The sequence below is a fragment of the Cololabis saira genome, chromosome 8, assembly GCF_033807715.1.
Source record: "Cololabis saira isolate AMF1-May2022 chromosome 8, fColSai1.1, whole genome shotgun sequence".
In the NCBI taxonomy this organism is placed as follows: Eukaryota; Metazoa; Chordata; class Actinopteri; order Beloniformes; family Belonidae; genus Cololabis; species Cololabis saira.
In genome coordinates this window covers 6,604,033-6,629,399 of record NC_084594.1, presented here as the reverse complement: position 1 = coordinate 6,629,399, position 25,367 = coordinate 6,604,033, and the positions used below count along the sequence as shown (strand labels likewise).

The window sequence follows — 25,367 nt, the reverse complement described above, 5'->3', positions numbered from 1 at the left end:
CATGCGCAGAGCCACAAAGTAGCATTTCTCGGCAGGGAGCAGAAATTGGCAGAACACCGGCTGCTGAGTTCGTTGTCTGACAACGTTTTTTTCCGCCTTTCTTTCTTGTTATCTTATTATTTATTTCGCTTGTGGATTGAATTGTAACATATAAAAGTCGCAAAGAAGCAGCCTGACGCCACCTCCTAGTTTGAGAATGTGCAGTAGCTCCAACGACCACAAGGAAATTATAGAGAAATCTGTCTGTTTCATTCACGGAATAAATAACAATCAAATACAATAATTGCACAGTCTGACAAACTTTCAAATAACGGGGTACAATCACTGAGGCTGGTTTATTAAACATTTATTTTCTGTCATTTTAAAAACAGTCTGAGGACAATCAAAATATAAATACATCTCCCTTTCACTCCAACCGTCAGAAACGTCAGTCCACACACACACACACACACACACACACACACACACACACACACACACACACACACACACACACACACACACACACACACACACACACACACACACACACACACACACACACACACACACACACACACACACACACACACACACACACACACACACACACACACACACACACACACACACACACACGCACACACAGAGAGAGAGAGGGAGGGAGGGAGAAACTCCTGTCCTGATTGAGATGGTAAAAGGTGCAACAACAAGCCATCACGTGACTCCCTTCGATCCGCCGTGATCGATCCGCATCGGCCAGACGTCAGAGGACTTGAGCGCAGTCGTGGAATATTGTTCCATCAAGTGTCTCTTGACAGCCAAAGTACTGAACATCTGTTGCAGATGCAGAACAAACTTCATCATCCAGATGCTGCAAAAATAAACCCAGGATTATTCAGAAGAGGCGATGAGGAGACGCTCGAACCCATCACGCGTGACGAGGGTCGTGGTTCAGATAAATAGCCCAGTTTTGACGGACAGACAGCTGCGAGGCTCTGAAGCTTGGATTTCTGACTTTAAATATGACAATTTACTAAAAACGGATCTTCCAGGGGATCAAATCAAACTCAATAAGACAGATTGTGTTTTTATTCCTCATAATTAATTATATATCGCATATGTGTGTGTATGTATATATATATATAAAAAAAAAAATATATATATATATACATATACCATTTAAAAAAAATCTCAATAAGTGACCCTTCCCCATCATTTTAAAAAGCAAAAGTTTATCAAACATTGTTTCCTCGGAGGCGGTTTGTTTCTGGACATTAAAGCAGAAAACTTTCTTGTGTTTGTGAAACCGAAGATTTAAGTTAAAGACGGACGGACGGCGAGCTGAGGAGCCTTTAAGCAGCTTTTAAAGTCACTATTCTGGCATCTGTGAACTCATTTATTTGCTTCTGTAGTTCTTGTGCTGCAACTGCATGTTTGTCTTATATTAATGTTTACAGGTGGATGAGATGGCAAAAAAAAAAACAACAAAAAACGGGTGTTTGTCCAAAACAATATTTCTAAAAAATATCGCTTGTTGCTTGTTGAGCGTTGATTTGGTCAGTCATCGACATGAAATGCAGGAAAAGTGGACTGTGCTGCGGATTAATGCCCACGCTGGTGTTCGTGGGCCGGACAGAACAGTCTGATGAAACATTAGACTCATTAACGGTTGAGTTGTTACAGAGCAGTGAGGTCACGTCCAGGATCCGAGTCTCCAGCGTCTCTGGGACTTTTCTCCCCACAAATAAACCTAATATTCCCAAATCTAGTCAGATGGTCCAATAATATCCAGCAGAAACACCTGCCATTGGGGCAAGAAAAGCTTTCCCGACTCGAATCCTTGAGATTAACTAAATAGTCTAACCACCACAGGAAAAGTAAGACTATTTACCGTATTGGCCTGAATATAAGACGGGGTTTTTTTCATTGAAATAAGACTGAAAAAGTAGGGGTCGTCTTACATTCGGGGCCTAGACGTTATACCCATTTACACCGCTACATGGCGCCAGATATCTTTAAAGCAAATGCTGAACTTAACTCCCCAGGCCAAAGCGAACCCCTGTCACGAAGAAGAAAAATAAAAAATAGTATAAGAAAGAAAAGAGAAGAAAATAAGAGGAGAGAACAGAAAGTGGAGAAACGTAGCGACAATCTGGAGAAAAGAGGGTGGAAGTTGGGCAGATGAACCGGCAGCTGAGGAGAAGTTATGATGCAAACTTCAAGATAATGATTTTAAATAGTCAAAATAACATGCTTTTTCTCTCGAATATATTGTTATAATCATTTGTTTCAGATGCACTGTAATTATTTTCTGTATAAAAATTGAATTTGGTGTTCAAAAAGTCTTTCTTCAAACTTGAGTCTTGAAAAAGAGGGGGTCGTCTTATGATCGGGGTCGTCTTATATTCGGGACAATACGGTAATTCAAACAAGGGCTTTTTTTCCTGTAGTGTAGTCGTGTAGATCTCCCTCCAGCTTCACACCGAGTTGCTTCTTCTGCACCTCTGAAGTGGCCGAGCTGTGAAACCAGCGGCGGACGAGGCTCCGAGGACGGAGCGAAGCGCCGGCCGAGCAATAAAGACGTGGGTGAAGAGGCTCATTTTGCTTCACTGAGCTTTTATCAAGAAAATCTGTCAACTTAAAAAAAAAAAGAAAAGAAAAAGACATTGAACTTGTGGACTACTTCCTGTGGCGGACTGATACGGCGTTCATCGCAGTGACGTGACGTGGCTATAACGTGTTTCAATAAACCTTTACAAAAACACCCGAGCTGCAGCGCAGATCAGTAAGATTACACGGTTTAAAACTCCGGCAGAGGTGCAGTTAAATCATGGTTTCTCTGCTACTTTTCGTGGGATTTTTTGGCAAGAAAAAAACAAATTTAACTACATCCTTAAAACCTACAGCACAAATAAGCATTTTATAAGTGATGTCAGTTTGCTAGTGGTCACGCTGTGATTGTGATAAAAAAATTAAAAATAAAGATGAATGGGTGAAATGAGGTGAAATGAAGTGAATGATTGACGGTAATCGGAGCTCCGGCGTTCCTCGCTCTCCTGGACTCGACCACAGATCTTTCACAAACGTTCGAGGTTGTGATTCGACTGGCGTTCAGACGGGATGCAGGAAATCCAGCTTGTCTCTTAAGTTCCCGCTCAGAGCTCCGGGAGACGGCGTCAGAACCGACGAGACATCCCGCCCCGTTCGGCTGCGTCTGTGTCCTCCATCACGCAACGAAGGACGATGTCCAACTCCTGCGTCCGCGCCACCCCCCACCCCCCCGTCCTCCCGTCTCTGTCAGGGTCTGTGTTGCACTGTGGAGGGTTGGGGTTGGGCGTCGTTAGGACGCCTTGCCCAGCTCTATCTTCTTCTGGATGACGCGAGCCGAGTGGTAGATGAGCGAGTCGATCAGCCCGGCAACTGTGCGGGTCAGAGGAAAAGTCAGCTGGCGCTTTAAATCTCACATGCAGGTTGAATCAAAACAAAGCTGCACTGACCTGTGAACACGCCTCCGATGATGGCGCAGACTCCTGTGAGGAAATGCGTGAACGACCTGCAGAGACAGACGTCATCTGGTTTCAGATGAAGAAATCTTCCATCTACAGCAAACTCCTGGTTCCAGATTTACTTCAACTCGGTCACAGAAATTCTCAATTCACAAATCTACCCTGAACCCTAACCTTGAACCCTAACCCCAAACCCTAACATTGAACCCTAACCCCAACCCTAACATTGAACCCTAACCCCAACCCCAAACCCTATCCCTAACCCCCAACCCCAACCTGGAACCCTAACCCCAAACCCTATCCCTATCCCTAACCCCCAACCCTAACATTGAACCCTAACCCCAAACCCTAACATTGAACCCCAACCCCCAACCCTAACATTGAACCCTAACCCCAAACCCTAACATTGAACCCTAACCCCAACCCTAACATTGAACCCTAACCCCAACCCTAACATTGAACCCTAACCCCAACCCTAACATTGAACCCTAACCCCAACCCTAACATTGAACCCTAACCCCAAACCCTAACATTGAACCCTAACCCCAACCCTAACATTGAACCCTAACCCCAAACCCTATCCCTAACCCCCAACCCTAACCTGGAACCCTATCCCTAACCCCCAACCCTAACATTGAACCCTAACCCCAACCCTAACCTGGAACCCTAACCCTAACCCCAACCCTAACATTGAACCCTAACCCCAAACCCTATCCCTAACCCCCAACCCTAACCTGGAACCCTATCCCTAACCCCCAACCCTAACATTGAACCCTAACCCCAAACCCTTTCCCTATCCCTAACCCCCAACCCTAACATTGAACCCTAACCCCAAACCCTATCCCTAACCCCCAACCCTAACATTGAACCCTAACCCCAAACCCTTTCCCTATCCCCCAACCCTAACATTGAACCCTAACCCCAAACCCTTTCCCTAACCCCCAACCCTAACATTGAACCCTAACCCCAAACCCTATCCCCAACCCTAACCTGGAACACTAACCCCAACCCTATCCCTAACCCCCAACCCTAACCTGGAACACTAACCCCAACCCCCAACCCCCAACCCTAACATTGAACCCTAACCCCAAACCCTATCCCTAACCCCCAACCCTAACATTGAACCCTAACCCCAAACCCCCAACCCTAGCATTGAACCCTAACCCCAAACCCTATCCCTAACCCCCAACCCTAACATTAAACCCTAACCCCAAACCCTATCCCTAACCCCCAACCCTAACATTGAACCCTAACCCCAAACCCTATCCCTAACCCCAACCCCAACCTGGAACCCTAACCCTAACCCCCAACCCTAACCTGGAACACTAACCCCAACCCCAACCCTAACCTCCAACCCCTAACCCCCAACCCTAACATTGAACCCTAACCCCAAACCTTATCCCTAACCCCCAACCCTAACCTTGAACCCTAACCCTAACCTTGAACCCTAACCCCCAACCCTAACCGTGAACCCTAACCCCGAACCCTAACTCTAACCTTGAACCCTAACCCCGAACCCTAACTCTAACCTTGAACCCTAACCCCAAACCTTATCCCTAATCCCCAACCCCGAACCCTAACCTGGAACCCTATCATTGAACTCCAACCCTGAACCCTAACCTTGAACCCAAACCCTAATCCTGACCCCAATCCATAACTCCAAACCCTAACCCCTAACCTGAACCTGGAACCTTAACCCTAACCCTAACCAATCCTGCCAACTGCGATGGTGTTCACAGCTACCGTGACGCAGTTATCAACTCAGGTTCAACTTTGTTCTGTCAGATGTTTTAAAATTACTGAATTAAATAAAAATCAAGATAAGAATGATTAAAAACTCCTTTCCAGCCTCGAAAATCCTGTAAAGACTGTTGGGGTTTTCCAGTGATTTTTATTTAGATTTAAAACATTTGACGAGATGCATTAGGATAAAAATATAAATGTACAGAAGAAGATACATAAAGAAACATCATGTCGCAACCCTGGAAACCTAAACATCCCAGTTACCTGTGTTTTTCTGTGAACTTCACCATCATCGGCGACAGCTCGTACAAAACGAAGACGCCCGGCAGACCCTGGTCTCCTATCAACCCGTTGGCCACTTTCTCATGTCTGGTGACGGAGAACTGGTTTGTTTTTACCACCTGGAAACAACACGGTGAAGAAACTGAACCTCTGGAGAAGACAGTCGCTCTAACGCATGACATGCACGGACATGCATGTGAAAATGCTGCAAAATCCTGCTAAAATCCAGGTGAATCTGTGGAACAGACAACACCACCTGGGACTCACCTCTCCGTCAGTTTTCACGTATATCGTTGGTACAATTTTCACAAAGTACTGGTACATCATCGACGCTGTGGAGAAAGACATGAATAGTTGCACTCATATTACATTCATATTTCGACAATATGATTGTTGAATATAATTTAACAATCTGAAAATATATCTTTAATAATAATAATAATAATAATAATAATAATAATAATAATAATAACAAATAATGATAACTATGGGAGTGTATTGCATTTCCATGAAAAGTAGAAAAAAGTTGTTTTTCTAACTTGACAAGACTAATTTCTGTTTTAAATATCTTTCACTGTGTGTTTGTGAATTGTCAACATATTTTTTATTTGTTAAAAATACTCTGCTTCTTAAAAAAAAAAGCAATAATACAGGATTTTGTTTCCTCTCCAGTATTGGACTGAACGGCAGCACACACATCTCCCTTGTTTAGTTTAATCTAGTTTCTACTTTTTTTGTAGAAAATATACTAAAGAATAAAAGCTCTATTTTAACTATAACATCATGATTTATTTTAATATCTAACTTCATATCAGTTCCTGGGAGCAAGAAGGTTTTTTTTTTTCTAACCCTCACCAAAACTCATCTTGTTAATTCAAAAAAAGAGAAAATACATTTTTTTGTAATCAATAAATGTAGTTAATTCAGGAAAAAAAAAAAAATTAGTGAATACAATAGTCTTCCGCTGAAAACGAACAGTCACTTTTGGGGATTAATGATTTAACCCTTGTGCTGTCTTTGGGTCAAAATTACCCAATTCTTCTATCCTTCTTTCCTCCTGCCATGCTCTCTCCTTCCTTCTTCCTTTCCTCCTTTTTCTCTTTCTACCTCCCTTTCGTCATTCGTTCCTTTATTACCTTCTTTGCTTTTCCTTCCTTCTTCCCTCCCTTTCTCCTCTCCTTCCTTCCTTCATTCACCCTCCCTTGACCCAAAGACAGCACAAGGGTTAGCCTGTGGAGGTGCAGTACCGACCTCGGCCAGCGGGCGGCGCTGCTTATGTCACCGTCACCCCATGGATGTATTGCGTAACCCTGACTCCGCCCTCCCCACTTCCTGTTTCCGGTTATGGAGGTCTGACTGAAAGACATTTAATCGCAGCTGCGCTACAAAATACGACTTTTCCAGTCGAGAGGAGAAAAATACCGACGCATAATTCAAGGTAAGATCCCCCCACGCTACTCACGTCGAAATTATGGAGGAAAAAAACCCAAAACATTTCGTTGGTGGAGGTGTCAAGGCCACAGGTGAGGAATGCTAAGCTAAGACAACAAACGCTCCACTATTGAAAAATGTTACACGTTTGACTAATCTCAGGTTTGACGTTGTAACAATGATAAAATACAATATTTCATACAATAATAAGACTGTGAAGTAGGCATGCCCTGGAAACCCCTGACCAGGAACTTAAATGCTCCTGCTGGTTTAGTTTTTAAGTAATCAACAAGAAAAGCTAAGAATTCAAGAATATAATTCGTCTAATGAGTCTGAAATAAAAACTCAACAGTTGGTGCAAAAACTTTAAAATGAAATCTAAAATGATGCAATGTTACCGCAGCACCGAAGCTGTAAATTACAGGTGTCACACATGAGTGGATCTGAGGGAAACTGTCATCATGAGCTTATGTTTACTGTGCAGGATATAGGATGGAAATTATATATATATATATATATATATATATATATATATATATATATATGGACTATTAAAATGTAACCACTTTAGTATTAGCTCAGTGGAAAAATAAACCCAAGTCTTCCTTAAATAAAGGTTTTTTTTTTTTGTAGTTTCTCATTAACATTTTTTATTTAAAAAAATAATCATACATTAAGGGAAAACAAAATTAAATAAATATTAAAAAAATAATAATAATAATAATGGCAGCAACAGCGATATCAAACTATATACAGTACTGGACTTGAGGGGGGATGGCATCCCCCCCTGAAATAAATACAGTCAAAATCATCCCCCTGTAAAACTGCCATCCCCCGTTTCCATCCCTTATGTCATTTCATCAATGAATGTGGTTTTACTGATATTTCAACATTTAGAGTCATCACCAGAAAAATAACACCAGAAAAATAACTTATTTGACAATTTTCACCTGTTTCAAGTAAATTTTCACTTGAAATAAGTAGGAAAATCTGCCAGTGGGATTTATCATCTTATTATAAGCAAAAAAATCTTGTTCCACTTCCAAGTGAAAATTTACTTGAAACAGGTGAAAATTGTGATGAGTCTTGTTTTAAGTGTAATGAGATTTTTTTTACTAAATTGAGATATTTTAACTAGAAATAAGACAAATATTCTTGTTAAGATTTTGAGTTTTTGCAGTGATCCATTTTACTTATCCTGTGAAGGACAGAGTCATATTGATAAGTTCAGAAAACAGTTTTTTATTGTGTTTTGATGTATTTGATGTAAGCCCAGTGGATATTTAAAGCTTACAGAAGGCTGCATTTAACTGCTGCTATGTTATTCCTGCAGGTGTTTTGGTCAGTGCTATTATTTGTAATATATTATATTATTTGTAATCAGCATAAATTATCTGTCCCCATATGATAAAATCCACCATCCCCCCTGATTTTTTTTTTTTTGTACAACTCTGGTGCACACGCACACGAGATACTCATTGGTCCCCTTTGGAAAAATTCTCCAGTTTTGAAAATAACAGAAACCAAAATTCTTGAAAAATATGACCACGGTTGTATTTTTCCCATGGTAAAAAAAACTGAACTTTGATTAAAAAAAAAACTTGAAAGTTGGAGGGGAATCATCTTTCTAAAGTAAAAGTATGCATTTCTTAGCGAAGTATGTGATCATAATTAATATCCTGCTTTTTTTCCGGTCTAACTGAAGATCCAGTGTATCATTTAATAAATACAAATTGGAGCTTAACTCAAAATTCATTTCTAAAACTGATTGTGTGAAGTAATGAATTGATTTCCAGAAACTTATTAAAAGATCACATTCCCAAAACATATGCACAAATGTTCCATCGATTCTTTTGCATCTTGGACATTTTGAAGAGATATCCTTTGACATTTTGTGCATTTTAATTTGAGTTAAATACAGTTTGGGAATAAATTTAAAATTAGCCTCTTTAATTTTATTACTAGTAAATGGAAAATGTATGTTTTCACATATATTTATATCATTAAAATGTAAGGATTTAATGAACAAAATAATCTAATATAAGAGAGTGGCAGTTGCAGCCTGACCACAAACCTTTTTTTCCCCCACCCAGTGAGCCACAGACTTTTAACTGATAGCATGAGAGATGAATTAATGAGGAATAGATTCAACCCGAAACAGGAACCATAAACTGATCCTGGTCTGACCGTCCCCTTCCCGTTCCCAGATGCCGGTAGCTGTAGGTCCGTACGGCCAGACCCAGCCAAGCTGCTTCGATCGGGTCAAGATGGGCTTCATGATGGGGTTCGCTGTAGGAATGGCTGCTGGGGCAATGTTCGGCACCTTCTCCTGTCTCAGGTAACCACCAAGCCATCTTTGTTTCAACAGTAACTTCACGTATGACAAAGATCCAGAGCCGGGCTTCTGTTCTTGTTTTTTAATAGATGCATTTCATGTCATTTAATCAGGAAATATATGATTGTAATAGATTGGTGCACATGATTGCTCAGCCACATCTGTGGAGATGTTTAACTGAAACAGTCCTCCAGTAGGACTGATCCGCTGACTTGTGCTTATGAACTGTGAAATTATTTTTATGAAAGAAATGAGGTGTTGCATCGTTGCTTGAGAGGCTTTGAAATCAGAAGACCAGCAGGCCAAGCGTGTCATCAACAAACTGCCTCTCTTTCTGCCTCCAGGATCGGGATGCGTGGCCGGGAGCTAATGGGAGGAGTCGGCAAGACCATGATGCAGAGCGGCGGGACCTTCGGCACCTTCATGTCCATCGGTATGGGCATCCGCTGCTGATCAGAGCCGGGAACCCTCAAACAAATGTACAGCAATGGGACTTTGGGGATTCCTGCTCTGTCTCTGCTCTACGCTGTCATCCTCTCAACCTGCAGACTAGTTTTCTCAATAAAAGTTCAGTTTTCTTAAACGGTTTCCGGAGTGGACGTGTTCTGTTCTGAGGCTGCCTCGTCCTGCATGAATGACTCAACCATTACCCAAAACTGACATGCTGTTAAACTCAGATATTTGCCTGAAGAAGCAAGCGAGTCAGTTTCAAGTGTCTTTCCCAAACCAAAATCCTGATTCTTAAGTCTTGCAGGATTTAATTCCAGTATTATTCCACTTTCTAAAAGGGGTCGAAGGTAAAAATGAATTCAAATGTAGGAAATAAGTGTAGTCGAAAGATGCAGCTTCCACCAGATTTTTTTCATAAAAGCTGTTCCATGTAGATCAAACTTTCAGAGTTCAGTAAAATAGTTTTAGTCTACTTAAGCGCTTCAGTAACGTCTCCCGAGATGGCAAATCTGTGGTGTAGAGCTGGGTATCGATTCAAATGTCAAGATTCAGAATCGATTATCACCATTTGATTCAATCCGATTCGATATTGATTTGGGTTAGTGTTGCCTGGATTATATGACTGTAAAATAACTATTGAAATAATTTAACAATAATTACTGTGAAATAACTTAAATAGGCATTTCAATATCCATTTAAAGTGCAAAAAAAGAAAGAAATTGCAACAGCTCAAGCAGTAAACAATTTATTTTAGCTTGTCTGATTTATTCTGTCACCAGACACAGCTGGACATGAAGCACCCGGCATTTTTCAGGTATTTCATGACAAACCGTGTCCGATAAAAGAGACCAAACAAGCTATAGTAAATATAGATAATTTGAACTAATATAACATTTAGAAATTTAAGCTGAAATGTCCAGCATTTTCTCTAAAGAAAATTTCATTTAGTTCAAGAGTTTTCAAGACTACTGGGATTAAAGTTCACCAGGCAAAAATGTAATGATGGGAGGAGAGAATTTTTTTTTAAAATCGATCTTTAGACATACAAATCGATTTTTAGGAATTTATGAGAATCGATTTAGAATCAGAAAATCGATTTTTTTCAACACATGCCTAGTGTAGAGGTTATATTACCGTCATCACAGCTGGTTTTGAGATGGTTTGGATTCAACATCTGGGATGTTTTTATAGCAGCATGGTCTTAATTAGGGATGTCCCGATCCGATCACGTTGTTTCAGACTTGATGGAAATCGGACGTTGCATCCCAACAGGGATCGGATATATATTTTTTTCTCATTATTTTGATCAGCGAATCAAACATGATGGAAAAACTGTTAAACTGGCGTAACAACAAGCAACGGCTTCACGTAATTTTGCCTGACAATGCTGCTAATATGCAGAAAGTTACGGGTGGGGTGGGGAGTGTCACGTAAAGTGAGTTCAATAAAGGTGTTTGTGGTGATCTGCGCAAAGCCGTGTTAAAGTGGAGGTAAATAAATAAAAGTTAAGTTACAATGGTGACTGAACCGAACGAAGCGTCTGTCGTCTTCCTCAGCTGAGCGTTCAGAAATAATTAATTCTAGCCGACGTTGCGTGATGGACACCCTGCTACCACAAGGAAGATTGTAGGTCACCTCAAACACAAACCTTTTATTCTTTAAGCCATAAAAAGGACAGTAAGAAGAAATAGAGCAGCATGATAAAATAAGAATAAAATAAAAAAGAGGGACAACCTGGATCTGTTTGTTTTGCATAATAGCATAATTTGTTACGAAAGTATCGGATCGGGACTCGGTATCGGCGGATACTCAAAATCAAATGACTCGGAATCGGATCGGAGCCAGAAAAACATCCCTAGTTTTAATGCTTAGATGTCGGCAGATGTTGCCGCTGTGACATCACTAACCTTGTGGCGCAGTGACGTCAGTCCCGTCCAGAGGGTTAACGATGCCGGGGTAATCTTTACCAAACGACAGGTGTTTTATCCAGTGAGTCATGTTTATCTGAGGAACAGAAGGAGGATTTCAGGTCAACGTCTGCACAGAAAAACACCAACATTTTTGTAAATGTTTCTTTGTCTGGAAGCACAACTCAAGACTCTGCTTCTCACTTATTTAAACGTATATAAGGATAAGCAAAGCAAATTGTCAACTTTCACTTCTTCAGTTATTAAAAACTAGCAAATTACCAATCAAACAAGAAGTTAAAAAGACGCTTCTGGAACTTGTAGGTTAAAACAAACTAATGAAAATGTTAACTTACATTGTCCAAACCGAAGCTCTGCAGGTCGTGAACTGCAAAAAAAGCAAAACTGTTTTAATTTGTTTCCTGGAGTAACGACAAATAAAAACAAAAGGAAAAAAAAAAGAAAGGCAAATGAGCTTTAATGAGAAAATGAAGAGCAGCAAATACAGTAGAGCCGAAGAGCACGGTGACACACACGTTTACACATTATAGTACCAAATATATTCTGGCTAAACTACAACAAAAACATCCTACAAAGAGGAAAACATTTGACTTTAAAACGTGAAACATGAAGGCTGGAGCAGGTGAGACTGAAACCTCTTCAGTTTTACATGTTGGTTAAACATTAACAACCAGCAGTCCGTTAAACATTACAGCAAAAACAATAAAAAAGCTGTCAAACTTTCTTGTTCTCGGGGACAATTTAGAAAAAACATTGTAGAAATATGCAACATTAGTGGAGGTGGATTAACTTAACCACGTCAGCACATTTAACAGTCGTCCCCGGATCAATGTATTCTGGGTTTATTTACACTCGTTTACTTTCTCGATATATATGTGTCAATGACGAATAAGGATTTTCAACAGGTCAATTTTTTGAGTTTTTTGTCAAGATGAATTGGCACTAGCCTTAAAAAAACTTGTGGTGCAACCATGATTCATATTAAAATAAATTAATTTCCTTAACATCTTGACATCTTTTTTTTTACAAGTTTTCAGTATTATACAAAAATTGTTGTTTTTTTAATGGTCGCGCCACACGATATTTCATAAAATTGACAGTCAAACTTTGTTTGTATATTATGATGGAAATATAAATACAAGTTAATACGAGTTGCAATCTTACACAGGACTACAAGATACTTCGGAAATCATGCCAGATAGGGCAGGAGATTGATTTAAATACATTTAGAGTGATTTCAAAAACTTTTCAAAACAAGAGTCGTGGTCGGACGGTCGCACCACATGACATTTTGACGCTTAAAACAACAATAAAATCCCAAATAACTAGTATTTTTTGTAAAATTCAACTGAGTCCATATGTGGGACAGGTAGGTCATATATATGGTATTTTTTTATTCATTTAAACCTTTTTTGAATTGAAAAAAAATCTGTTATTCAGAAAATATAGGCGTCACGTCATTGACCCATATACAGATAAATTCAACCCAACAAAACCACATCTCTGAACCGGGCTGCTCCAGCTGTTCCGGCTGTGGTCTGGAGCTCTTGGAGCCCAAATGCAGGAGAGGAAACTGTGGTTTGACAAGATTAGCCGTTTTGTCAAGCCCAGATATTTTCTTTTCCCAAACGTAAGCATCACTTTACAACATTGTTGTTTATCGTCTGCTGAAACTCAGAGAAGCTCTTCCCGGCTTTGATGCTCAACTTTCAACTTCAAATAAACCCTCAACGCCTTCCTAAAGCTGAAGATGTTTCCCCGTCGGTGTAAACCGACCTCACTGGTGTGTGTGTTTGTGTCTCATATTTAATATTCTCAGAGTTTTACACACTGGAATCTGGCTGCTCTCGGGGGGGGAAAAGAAAGAAACAAAAACAAATGAAAATCTGCAAAGAAAGATGGACTTACTTTCCACAGCGTGCACTGCAGAAAGAAGAGAGAAGAGTCACAAGAATGGTGCAGTAGACAGCAAAGCATGCAACGCTGACGTGTGCACGTGGGCTGTGCACGTGTGCAGGTAGGGGCTGCACAACCCGGCGGAGACGTTTGAAAAACAAATACATGATCAATGTCTTACACCAGATTCAGAGATATTAACGATGCATGAGGTCCATCTGCATGTTGGAGACTAAAGGTGATTTGATCTAGTGATGCAACGAATGTTCGGTAAGGGAAATTGTTCGGCCGAAAATAGCAAAAAAAACACTTTCGGTGTTCGGTGGAATAAGTGGGGAAAAAAACGAACAATTAATAACGGCGTGTAAGGACGCAATCAAACAGGGAACAGCGTGGAGTGAGCGGCGTGCGGTGTTAAATGCAGCAAACATGTCAGCATGTCAGATCATTACTTCCACAGAGTAGAACGAAAACATTTGGTGATGCTGCTTTTAGCCACTAATATGCTCCAAAACTGTGGAACAGCCTGCCGGAGGATCTGAGAGGAGCTGGAAATGTGGACATTTTTAAACATAGACTAAAAACTCATCTCTTTGGTCTGGCTTTTATGTAGCATCACATTTTATAGTTTTATTCTGTTTAACATTTTTTAAAAGGTATTTCTTTTATTTATTTATCTATTTCTTGTAATGTTTTTATTATATTTTATTGTTGTGGACTGATTATTTTTTAGCCTTAATCCTTGAACTTTTATCATTTTTTCATTTTAATTAACTATATTGTATGTCAGGGTGCATTGGTCTCCCAGTTTTCATTTTTTGTTTTTTACACTTATTTTTCAGTCCAAATGTCAAAGCACTTTGTATTTCATGTACCTGGATGAAAGGTGCTATATAAATAACATTTGATTGATTGATTGATTGATTTATTTATTGGATGAGGGGAAAAAGCAGAAGACACGAGAAATTATCCATTCTGAGTTGGATTTGGGAAACCACTGGGTGATGGAGACGGTCACGGGACGCACAGCAGAGAAAAAGGGCCCGTACTACCGATGCGGTGGAGAACCCTCCCTGTCTGATAAGTTTGAAGAAATCCTCCCAGAAAATAACCCAAATGCCAGGCAGACGACAAGCGCTCAACAGTTAGATGGTTATCTGTCAGAAATCCCCATTCCAAGGAGCGAGAACCCTCTCGTATATTGGAGGACCAATCAAAACCACTTTCCTGACTTGGCACAGATGGCACGCAGGTAATAATAATAAGCTGTATTTAACATAAAAGCAATAAAACAAATAAAAGCACTGTAGAGTGCTTAAGAGAAATGGAGATATGATACAATAATATAATTAGGTAGACTACTTGTATGGGAAAGGGATTGATTTTCTTTCTTTATTTTGTTTTATCCACTTCTTTTGCACTTTTTTTGGTTTCAATTTGTTACAATTTTTCAGCAGTCAGCTATAGACCTAATGTAAGCTCAAAGATGGCCAAAAAATGTATTTTGCTAATTTATTTATTTTAGGTTATTGTGCCTTGTTGGTATAATGTCTGCTGGAATATTTAAAAAAATGCTTGGAAATTAAAAAATGTTCAGTTGTTCATGTTCAAAAAACATTTCTACCTTGTAATTTTGTAAAGTATTTTTTTCTTTGAAAAGCATGCCTAAATCACATTTATTTGATTTATGCAAAAAACTGCGAAGAATCATTGTTCGGTATTGGCCCAAGTGTTTATTATTATTTTCGGTTTTGGCCACAAATTTTCATTTCGGTGCATCACTAGTTTGATCCAAATGTTTCTGAAGCCAGTGATTGTGCAGCCCCCGACATGAAGAGCTGGAACACATGGAGGTCCGGGACCGGGACCAGGAGGTCCGGGACCAGAACCAGGAGGTCCGGGAACAGAACCAGGACCAGGAGGTCGCCGTCCACGCGGCGTGGGCAGCGCCATGTTTGGTGAGCAGCTATTTTTAATTTCCTGCTCTGATTAAATATTACGAGTTGTGGAAAACATTAAACACAAAGGCGACTAAGAGAGTAAAAAGACGGCAAAAGCAACAAATGGAAAAAATCAATACAAATGTGGAAGAATTAAAAACAAGAGGAAGTGGTGCATTTGTGGGGTTAGACAAATACACGACGGGGAATAGGGTTGTCTTTGTCCTCCTGAATAAAAATACGCTCTCGGCGGAGCAAATCTTACCATTTCATTTCTTTAACTCCTTAAAAAGCACAAATGTTAATTCTCAGTTAACAGACCCAATCGTGACATTAAAGACCTTTAAAGTTAAAGACTGAATCATTTTAAACAGAATATTGTTCTAGTCATGAAACACCGATGGGTTTAAAATCACTCTGATGTAAACGAGGTGACACACGTTTTATTCTTATTTACATAAAAAAGGTCGTTTCAACTCTTTTATTAAAAAAATAAATAAATAAAAAAATCACATGAACCTCAATCCTTCTTTTTTTCAAGTGTTTAAGTCCTATTTGGTGTTTCATGGATAGACAACTATGACTGTTGAGTCCTAATTTTTGTAACTGGTCAGTTAAAGAGACCAGCGGACAGACGGACCGCAGCGATTTAACCTCCTCATCAGCTCCGGAGCAAAAGGAAGAGTCTCAACATTTATTCAGAGGAGCCTCTCGGATGCCCAGATCCCAGACCGTCGATAAAAAAAATGGACGAAGACACGATGACTGAAAAAAGTTCTGAACTGGCTTCGTCCATCTTTTATAAACAGTTCATGCTCCCTGGTCAGATGATGGAGTGAATGAATGAATTCGTGAATGAACATACACTTTTAAACATGCCAACCAATAAAAGGTTTCCAAGCACCCTTTATTCTGATATTCTGAAGTCTGAAGTCATAAAAACCAGCAAACTAAGAATTTGGGAGAGAGGACCAAACAAACAAGCCGTTGCGTCTCCATTTCCAGTGACGGACCGGCAGGATCCACTGATTCAGTGAAACAGCGCCCCCTACCAGCTGCTGGTGGTAGTGCACCACTTCTGCCGTTTTGCCAATCTGCTGATTGCTTTTGTTTCTTTTTAAAAACAGATAAAGCCCCGCCCCTTTGAGTTTAAAATGATTATATTAACTCCTAAAACATAAAGGGTGTTAAAAACCTTTATTTGGGTGTCGGTGTGAGAAGAGTTCACGAGCAGCTGGATTTTTACCGTGCACGTGAGACTGCTGAAAACTTTTTCCTGGAGCGAAGTGGAAATTTCCTGCCACCTAAACAACAAAGACGATTGAAAGATGAATTCATTATTGATAATCAGCAAAAAGGAACAGTTTATTCTGAATAAATAAAAAACTAAACATTTTAAAGTCCTCGTGTAACGAGGATTTACTGATGACCCCAAACACATCTGGATGGTCTCCAGGTGTTGGGAGGGTTTGTTCTTTATTTAGGGCTGAACTGAGAAGAACAAAACATTTCATACGGGAAGAAAATCAGAACAAAACAACACATCAGTTCCGAAAAACTGGGGATTATGTTTAATATGACTAATTTAAGGAGTTTGACATTTGGTCATATTAATTTAAAAAAAGAAACGAAAGAAACAGAGAAACAACAAAAAGAGAAACAACAAAAAGAGAAAGAAAGAAAGAAAGAAAGAAAGAAAGAAAGAAAGAAAGAAAGAAAGAAAGAAAGAAAGAAAGAAAGAAAGAAAGAAAGAAAGAAAGAAAGAAAGAAAGAAAGAAAGAAAGAAAGAAAGAAAGAAAGAAAGAAAGAAAGAAAGAAAGAAAGAAAGAAAGAAAGAAAGAAAGAAAGAAAGAAAGAAAGAATAAGAGAAAAAGAAAACAAGAAAGAATAAGAGAAAAAGAAAACAAGAAAGAAAGAAAGAAAAAGAGCATGACGGCGGTTGGGATGCATGACAGAACCCGGACCCAGAGACCTGGAGACCTGGAGACCAGTAACCTGGAGACCAGTAACCAGAGACGGGGCGGACTACCTTGTTGACCTCCAGGAAGCCGTACACCTGGCATCCCTCGTTCTTCTGCTCCTGCATCTTCTGCGTGAATCCCTCCCTCTTGCACTGCTCGATGGTGTCAGCACTCTTGAAGGCCCAGCCGCGCCGCCGGTACGCCTCGCGCACGTCGTCGCAGGTGTTGCAGCACCTGCCGGAGGAAACGGCGTCTCCGTGAGGACGGGGGCGTGAGCGTGAGCGTGTACATGCATGTGCATGCACGTGTGTGCGCGGGTGCGTGTGCATGCACGTGTGTGCGCGGGTGCGTGTGCATGTGCATGCACGTGTGTGCGCGGGTGCGTGTGCATGTGCATGCACGTGTGTGTGCGGGTGCGTGTACATGCACGTGTGTGTGCGGGTGCTTTACTTGAGCTCCTCGGTCTCGGCTCCGTAGCAGCTCTCACATCTGTTGGGGTCCAGAGAACTCGGGTCGAACGCTTCGCCGTCGTCCGCCTTCCCCAGTTCTGAGAGACAAAACGCAGACGGATGAGTCGGGTTTACCCATGATGCACTGCGTTTACACCGCCACCACAGTGTGGCCTCATGCGGCCCAGACCACCTCCAAATGTAGTACTCCAAAAAGTACTACAACTGAACCTAAAGTACTACAACTGGACATAAAAAAAAATACTATAACTGAACCTAAAGTACTAGAACTGGAGCCAAAGTGTACTTCAACTGGACCTAAAGTACTACAACTGGACCCAAAGTGTACTTCAACTGGACCTAAAGTACTACAACTGGACCTAAAAAAATACCATAAGTGAACCTAAAGTACTACAACTGCACCTAACGTACTACAACTGAACTTAAAGTACTACAACTGGACCTAAAGTACTACAACTGGACCTAAAGTACTACAACTGGACATAAAAAAAACACTACAACGGGACCCAACGTACTTCAACTGGACCTAAAGTACTACAACTGGACATAAAAAAAATACTATAACTGAACCTAAAGTACTACAACTGGACCTAAAGTACTACAACTGGACATAAAAAAAATACTATAACTGAACCTAAAGTACTACAACTGGACCTAAAGTACTACAACTGGACCTAAAGTACTACAACTGGACCTAACGTACTACAACTGCACCTAAAGTACTACAACTGGACCTAAAGAACTACAACTGAACCTAACGTACTACAACTGGACATAAAAAAATACTACAACTGAACCTAAAGTACTACAACTGAACCTAAAGTACTACAACTGGACCTAAAGTACTACAACTGGACATAAAAAATAGTATAACTGAACCTAAAGTACTACAACTGGACCTAAAGTACTACAACTGGACCTAAAGTACTACAACTGGACCTAACGTACTACAACTGGACCTAAAGTACTACAACTGGACATAAAAAATAGTATAACTGAACCTAAAGTACTACAACTGGACCTAAAGAACTACAACTGGACCTAAAGAACTACAACTGGACCTAAAGAACTACAACTGGACCTAAAGAACTACAACTGGACCTAAAGAACTACAACTGGACCACAACTGGGATGGAGGGAGTCCACTCAGGACCTTCAGTCCTTACCAACCTAAAACAGAAACAGATGTTTATATTTTAAAGATAACCTGAAACTCACCGTGTTTCTCGGCCTCGAGCGTGACGGCGTTCAGGTCCTTATCCAGCCGCCGCTTGAACAGGTTGTGCTCGACGTCCAGCTGCTGCTCGCCCGCCACATCCATTGCGTCGATGCTGAGATCTGGGGAGAAGCAGACGGGAGTCGTCAGGGTTACGGCCCCGTTAGCGTCGCCGTGGAGACGGAGCAAGAAGAGGACTTACAGGCGCAGGGCATGTGAGGGAAAATGACGTCAATGTTAATTTTTAGTTTGTCTCCTCGCGACGTGTCGACGTACAGCTCAGGGTGGACCTGCGGGGCGACAAGGCAATGCATCTTCACGTAACAACATCATTTATGAAATGTTGTACAGGATAAACTTTATTTGAGCTAGTAAAAGTGTCGAGGCTGTAATGACCTCCAGATCATGATCCGATTAAAACCGGAGCTTTAACGTTACTAAAAATATTCCTCATTCCTTGTTAAAAGTCGGTTACTTGCTTACCAAATATTTTCATATTTCAAAGCAGTACTTCACCTTCAACCCCAAATCCCCATATCCCTAACCCCGACCTCTAAACCCAGCTCCTAACTCTGAACCATAACCCTAAAAGTTTTAAGGCATCAGTATGAACACAAACACTGTAAATAACAGAATCATTTCCATGTTCGTCCAACCAAACTCCCCTAAAGGTGTCAAAAAAACTCAAATTCCAAATTAAATTCTTAAAATGCGTAAATCTGCAGCAGCTTTTCAAATATATCAGCGCCAGTTTGACACCGTTGTATCTCATCATATGAGAGGAAAAATAGTGTCATAGTTCTGTGAAAAAGTGCCTTAATTTCCATTTGTCACAGAAACCCCCCCAAAGACCCTTAATTCCTAAATGTAATTACAAAAAGGTTAAATAAACGAGGAGCTAAATTAAGTGGCGATCACACAGGAGGAGGTTTGAAGCGAATTAGCGACAATCGTGAAAAAGGATTACAGGTCGGCCTGCAGTGAGCTAGCCGGCCGCTGCGTGACAAACGTGCCTCAAACGTAAGACGTGAGAACATTTACGTCCTCAGCAGTGAGACAAAACAATCCAACAAGAAAACATGGACAGCTTTAATATGCATTTGTCTGGGAAACTTTCTTTTATATGGAATCTTGTTTAACTTACCGGAATTGGTTTCATAGTAAAGATTTCTGTACTTTTGGCTTTCTCTTGGGGCCTCATTTATCAACCGTTTGTACGCACAGATCTGTGCGTAAAGCGTGCGTACGAGCATTCCAAGGCAAAGTATGGTATTTATCAACATGTAACTGTGCGCAGAAACGCGTGTAAATGTAAGCACAACTCCGACCATGTGTACACACAAAACCTAGTTGGTAGAACAGTGAAACTACAAATAGAACCCATTAAAGAGTCACAGTGTTCAGCGATCTCAGACTTCACACATGTTCCCCGTTTCCTCCAATTAATAAAAATTCTCCATTAGTAATTTAGACATTTTGAATAATTGGTGTGACAAGCTATAAAAGACAGCTTTGGCAGGATGACCTGAAAAGAAAATACAAGTACCATGGCTTATCTTGCACTGTTGGAGGATTTAGAGACCGTGCGCTCCGCAAAAACGCGCTCCGCAGAGAGCGCGTTTTCAAAGAGCGCGTTGATCTGTTCAGTGAGAGCCCGGAGCGGCTTCTCAGCAGGAACCGCTTCCCCCAAAACATTCTGATGGATCTATGCCGTGATTTACAACCTACTGTATGTTGGAGCGAGAGACAAAACGCACCACCGCCATCCCAGTTAAACGAGGATTTCAAGCCATCGCCGGATTCCCAAACATAATTGGAGCTATAGATTGCACCCACATCGCCATAAAATCACCATCACACAATGAATTCAGTTACGTGAACTAGGGGTGGGCAAAAATATCGATATGGCAATATATTGCGATACTTTTCCAGCCGATTCAATATCGATATTCAAAATTTGAATATCGATCTTTTTCCCATTATATCACCTAGTGCTCCTACCTAAGTGACAGTCGAGGGCCCTGCACTGAGCTCAGGTTTTATTTCACGTTTTATTTCATTTTATAATTTATTTTTTATATAACACAATTGCCTGTCCTTAAAAAATGAAAAATAATGGACAGAGGTTTATTTATTTATGGATTTATATCTATACTGACTGATCACTGTGCCTGTCCTTGGTTTTAGTACCCATCTTTCTTGTGTTTATTATCATTTGCCACATAATTAAAGCAACCTCATTCTAAATTTAATGTTAATTTCATATGATGTAAATAATATGAAAAACATATACAAATATGTTGTAACTTTAGCTTATATAGTTATAATAAAACATTGTTTTGACTCAGTTTGTCCCATGAATTGTCACTATAATCTGATGAACGTGCAACTCGGATTTTAAGATCCATCACTATCATCTGATGTACACATATACAACTTGGATTTTAAGATGTGTAATGCATTTTTAAATTTTTCGGTGAACTATATAGAATATAATAATCGGGATATCGCATAATCGGGATATCGCAATGTGTATCGTATCGTGGCTCAAGTATCGTGATGCGTATCGTATCGTGAGGTCCTTCCCAATACCCACCCCTAACGTGAACATGAAAGGATTTCATTCAATCCATGCACAAATAATCTGCGATGCAACTAGCCTATGTATCTGTCAAACGTTGCTGAGGAACGCAACACTCATTTATTCTGCAGAACAGCTCTGAGTGTGAAACCTCCAAGCAGGAGCTGTTGACTCCAACCAAATATTAATTTATATGGATAATCTTCCAAGAAATATATCAAACATGGTCAGCATAATTATTTTACTTGGTAAATATCATAAATGCAAATAGAATAACAGCAAACCCTCCATTGTACATCTGAAAAATGAATGTAAGCTGTACTTAGCGTCTCTTAAACTGATGTGTGAAAAAAACGATATTGCCAAGTTTATATGAAACGATGTCTTTGTTTCTTAATTTTTACCCCCCCCCCCCCCAATGTTGAATATCTGTAGATATTTGATTGTTTCGTTTCATTCCTTTTGTTGTAAACCCTGCAGAATTTTATTCAATAAAGTTTGAAAACCTCCAAGCTGTTGTTGCTCCATGTATGGTCAATTGGAGGCGTTTCTGTATGCAAATGACGGCAACCATTTACGAGCACGGCAGTTAAGGTGGGATTTATCATCACTGATGTGCGTACGACCGGTGTCCGCACGTTTGATAAATCCAGATTTTTTTGTACTTACACACATTCTAAATCTCATTCCTACGACAGAATTCAGAACCTTTTCTACGAACGGTTGATAAATGAGGCCCCTGGTTTGTGTGATCCAGCTCATCAGACCAGTTTGACTGGTCTCACCTGGGGCAGGTGAAACACGGCAGATCTTTACTTTTAAAAAGAAAAAAAGTGGAGAACGAAAAAATCCTTGATTGACTCTTTGATCTTGCATCTTTATATTTGTTTAGGAGCTCAAGAGTGTTTTTGAGGGCTCAATCTAGAAAGAAAGTCTAAAAAAAAAAGGTTTAATTTGCCATCAAACATGAAAACATCAACCAAATGTTAATTAGTGAGCAGCTTGAACAATCAAATCTTTGTTTGAAACCACAATGACGGATCCATCGATTCAGAAAGGTTTTTTTCGCAGCTAAACACTCAAATTAAACCACAAGCAGAATCCGTTCACTCAATGATAGAGTTGTTTTTCCTGACCTTGTAGAGCCGGCAGCTTCCTCGTGTCTGGTGTCAACAACAGTTTTCAGGGCAAAACCTCGGCCTTACGTGTTAATCTGATGTGGATGTAAGCCGATCAGATGATGTGTGCAAACTCACCTCTTTGGTGAGATAGTACTGCAGCTCCGACACAAACAGGATTAACATGATGACGCCGCTGATGATCGTCACTGCAGAGACACACGGGACGTGCAAATGAGAGGTTCAGCAGCAGGAGACTGAACAGATATATTTCAACGGAGGGATCATTTTGATCTTGAAAAAGCTGAATATAGAGAAAAGTCTCTTTATTTTTCAATAGAATATCTTCTATGAATGCAGTATACAGTTTAATAAAAGGCTAAAATCTTTGTAAAGTCAGGGAAATACTTGAGGAGGACATTTCTGGGCAGATCCGTGACCCAGCTTGCTCCTTTACTGCCGTCTGGGTTTGTTCCTACGACCTCCAGATTTGTACGCCACGTCCAGCCGCCCCTTAAGTTAATCTGAATAATGGCTCGTGTTATTTCATTGGACTGGAGTGTTTTTCCCTCTTTTACTGTATTGAAAACTGATGATTTAACAGATTCTATGCCTGAAAGGCATAGATTCTGCCTCTATGCATCTATGCCTTTATGTAATAATTGCTCGGGGGTTTATGTTTATGTTCATGTTCTGGATCTCTGGAAAGTGTCTAGAGACAACATCTGTTGTATTAGACGCTATATAAATAAAATTGAATTGAATTGAAAGTAATAAAATATTGTTACAAGTAAAAGACCTACATTTAAAATAATCTAAGTGGTTTGTAAAGATGTTGGAAATAGTACAAACTATTTAAAATAATCATCTAAACAGTACTTACTACTTGACATTTGCATTTGATCCATTAACTATTTTGGGAGGTTTCCCACTGCAGCTGTATAAACTAAACTTATATTTTATTAATCTCTGAAGGGAAAGTAAAGTAATATTTTTAAAACCCAATCTGCTTAAGTTTTGTGTGAAAACATTTCTTTAAAATTTGAGCTGAATAATGGCTCATGTTATTTCACTAGAGTAGAGTGTTTTTCACTCTTTTACTGTGTTGAAAACTGATGAATTAACAGGATTTATGTCCGACAGCAATAAAATATTGTTACAAGTAAAAGACCTACATTTAAAATAATCTAAGTGGTTTGTAAAGATGTTGGAAATAGTACAAACTATTTAAAATAATCATCTAAACTATGGTCTGAAGAGAACTACTTATGATGTTTGCATTTGATCTATTACTTAACTTTTGGGAGGTTTCCCACTGCAGATGTATAAACTAAACTTATATTTTATTAATCTCTGAAGGGAAAGTAATGTAATATTTTTTAAACCCAATCTGCTTAAGTTTTGTGTGAAAACATTACTCTAATGAAATAACATGAGCCATTATTCAGCTCAAATTTCAAAGAAGAGTGTTTTTCACTCTTTTACTGTGTTGAAAACTGATGAATTAACAGAATTTACGTCTGACAGCAATAAAATATTGTTACAAGTAAAATACCTAATTTTAAAATAATCTAAGTGGTTTGTAAAGATGTTGGAAATAGTACAAACTATTTAAAAGAATCATCTAAACAGAACTACTTATGACATTTGCATTTGATCCATTAACTATTTTAGGTAGTTTCCCACTGCAGCTGTATAAACTAAACCTATTTGTTATTAATCCCTGAAGGGAAAGTAATGTAATATTGTTAAAACCCAATCTGCTTAAGTTTTGTGTGAAAACATTTCTTTAAAATTTGAGCATTTCAAGTTTATAATCAAGTGCAATAACTGAGCCAATGACTTCCATCATTGTAATTTGCCATAAACATTTTGATTTGATGTAAAAACGCGTTAAAATGAGGTGATATGATAAAAACAGATGAGAAAAGTGAGTGAAATGTTAATGTTAGTGAAATACAAGTCCTGGCTGCAACTGTAAACCTGATTTATAAACCTGCTGTGTCGTGGTCGACTTTTCTGGGGTCATTTAATGCCAGCACATAAACGTTTGTTCAGTTTAGTTTTTCCCAACATCTGGAGGTTTAAAGTCTAATAAAAGAAATGAATCAGTCTTGTTGTTAGCCGCGGCGGCTAACGGCGGCTGCGCCTGAATGGACTGAAATAAAACCTCTCACCGGTCGCTCCTCCCCACGTCTTCACGCGAAAATCCTCCAGAGTTTTGGGATAGGCGTCAAAGTGCTTCAATTTATTCAGCGTGTCCATTTTCTCAGCTTAAATCCCAGCGGAGCCACAGAAATGTCACCGACGGATTCCTCCACTGCAGAAACACGCCAGTGCCCCGCGGCCACTTCCGGGTCACGTGGCTCCCCAACGGACCAATAACAACCGGCCGCGTCATTTGCCGGTCCGTCACTCCAGATGTGCGAGTAGTTCATTATTAAATTCATTATAACGATCATTTAAAATGAATTTCTCTGATACATTTGATCAGGTCTGCAGTCGAGTCGGTATTGATCAATTCTGAA

At 39.9% G+C, this 25,367-nt stretch overlaps 2 protein-coding genes across 2 annotated transcripts; one reads left to right on the top strand and one right to left on the bottom strand.

The window, feature by feature from the left end:
• Positions 1 to 329: 329 nt before the first annotated feature.
• On the bottom strand, positions 330 to 25,177 carry ergic3 (ERGIC and golgi 3). The gene is made up of 13 exons (XM_061726632.1): positions 25,017 to 25,177; positions 22,978 to 23,048; positions 19,343 to 19,430; positions 19,143 to 19,262; positions 17,905 to 18,001; positions 17,523 to 17,688; positions 16,740 to 16,797; positions 11,993 to 12,024; positions 11,637 to 11,733; positions 5,781 to 5,845; positions 5,496 to 5,632; positions 3,480 to 3,535; positions 330 to 3,402 (listed from the first exon to the last, which is right to left on the bottom strand). The coding sequence occupies exons 1-13, from the start codon at positions 25,102 to 25,104 to the stop codon at positions 3,323 to 3,325; spliced, it is 1,155 nt and encodes a 384-aa protein (XP_061582616.1). The 5' UTR covers positions 25,105 to 25,177; the 3' UTR covers positions 330 to 3,322.
• On the top strand, positions 6,820 to 9,867 carry romo1 (reactive oxygen species modulator 1). The gene is made up of 3 exons (XM_061728378.1): positions 6,820 to 6,951; positions 9,152 to 9,282; positions 9,624 to 9,867. Exons 2-3 carry the CDS (start codon positions 9,152 to 9,154, stop codon positions 9,730 to 9,732), a joined length of 240 nt encoding a protein of 79 aa, XP_061584362.1. The 5' UTR covers positions 6,820 to 6,951; the 3' UTR covers positions 9,733 to 9,867.
• Positions 25,178 to 25,367: the final 190 nt, after the last annotated feature.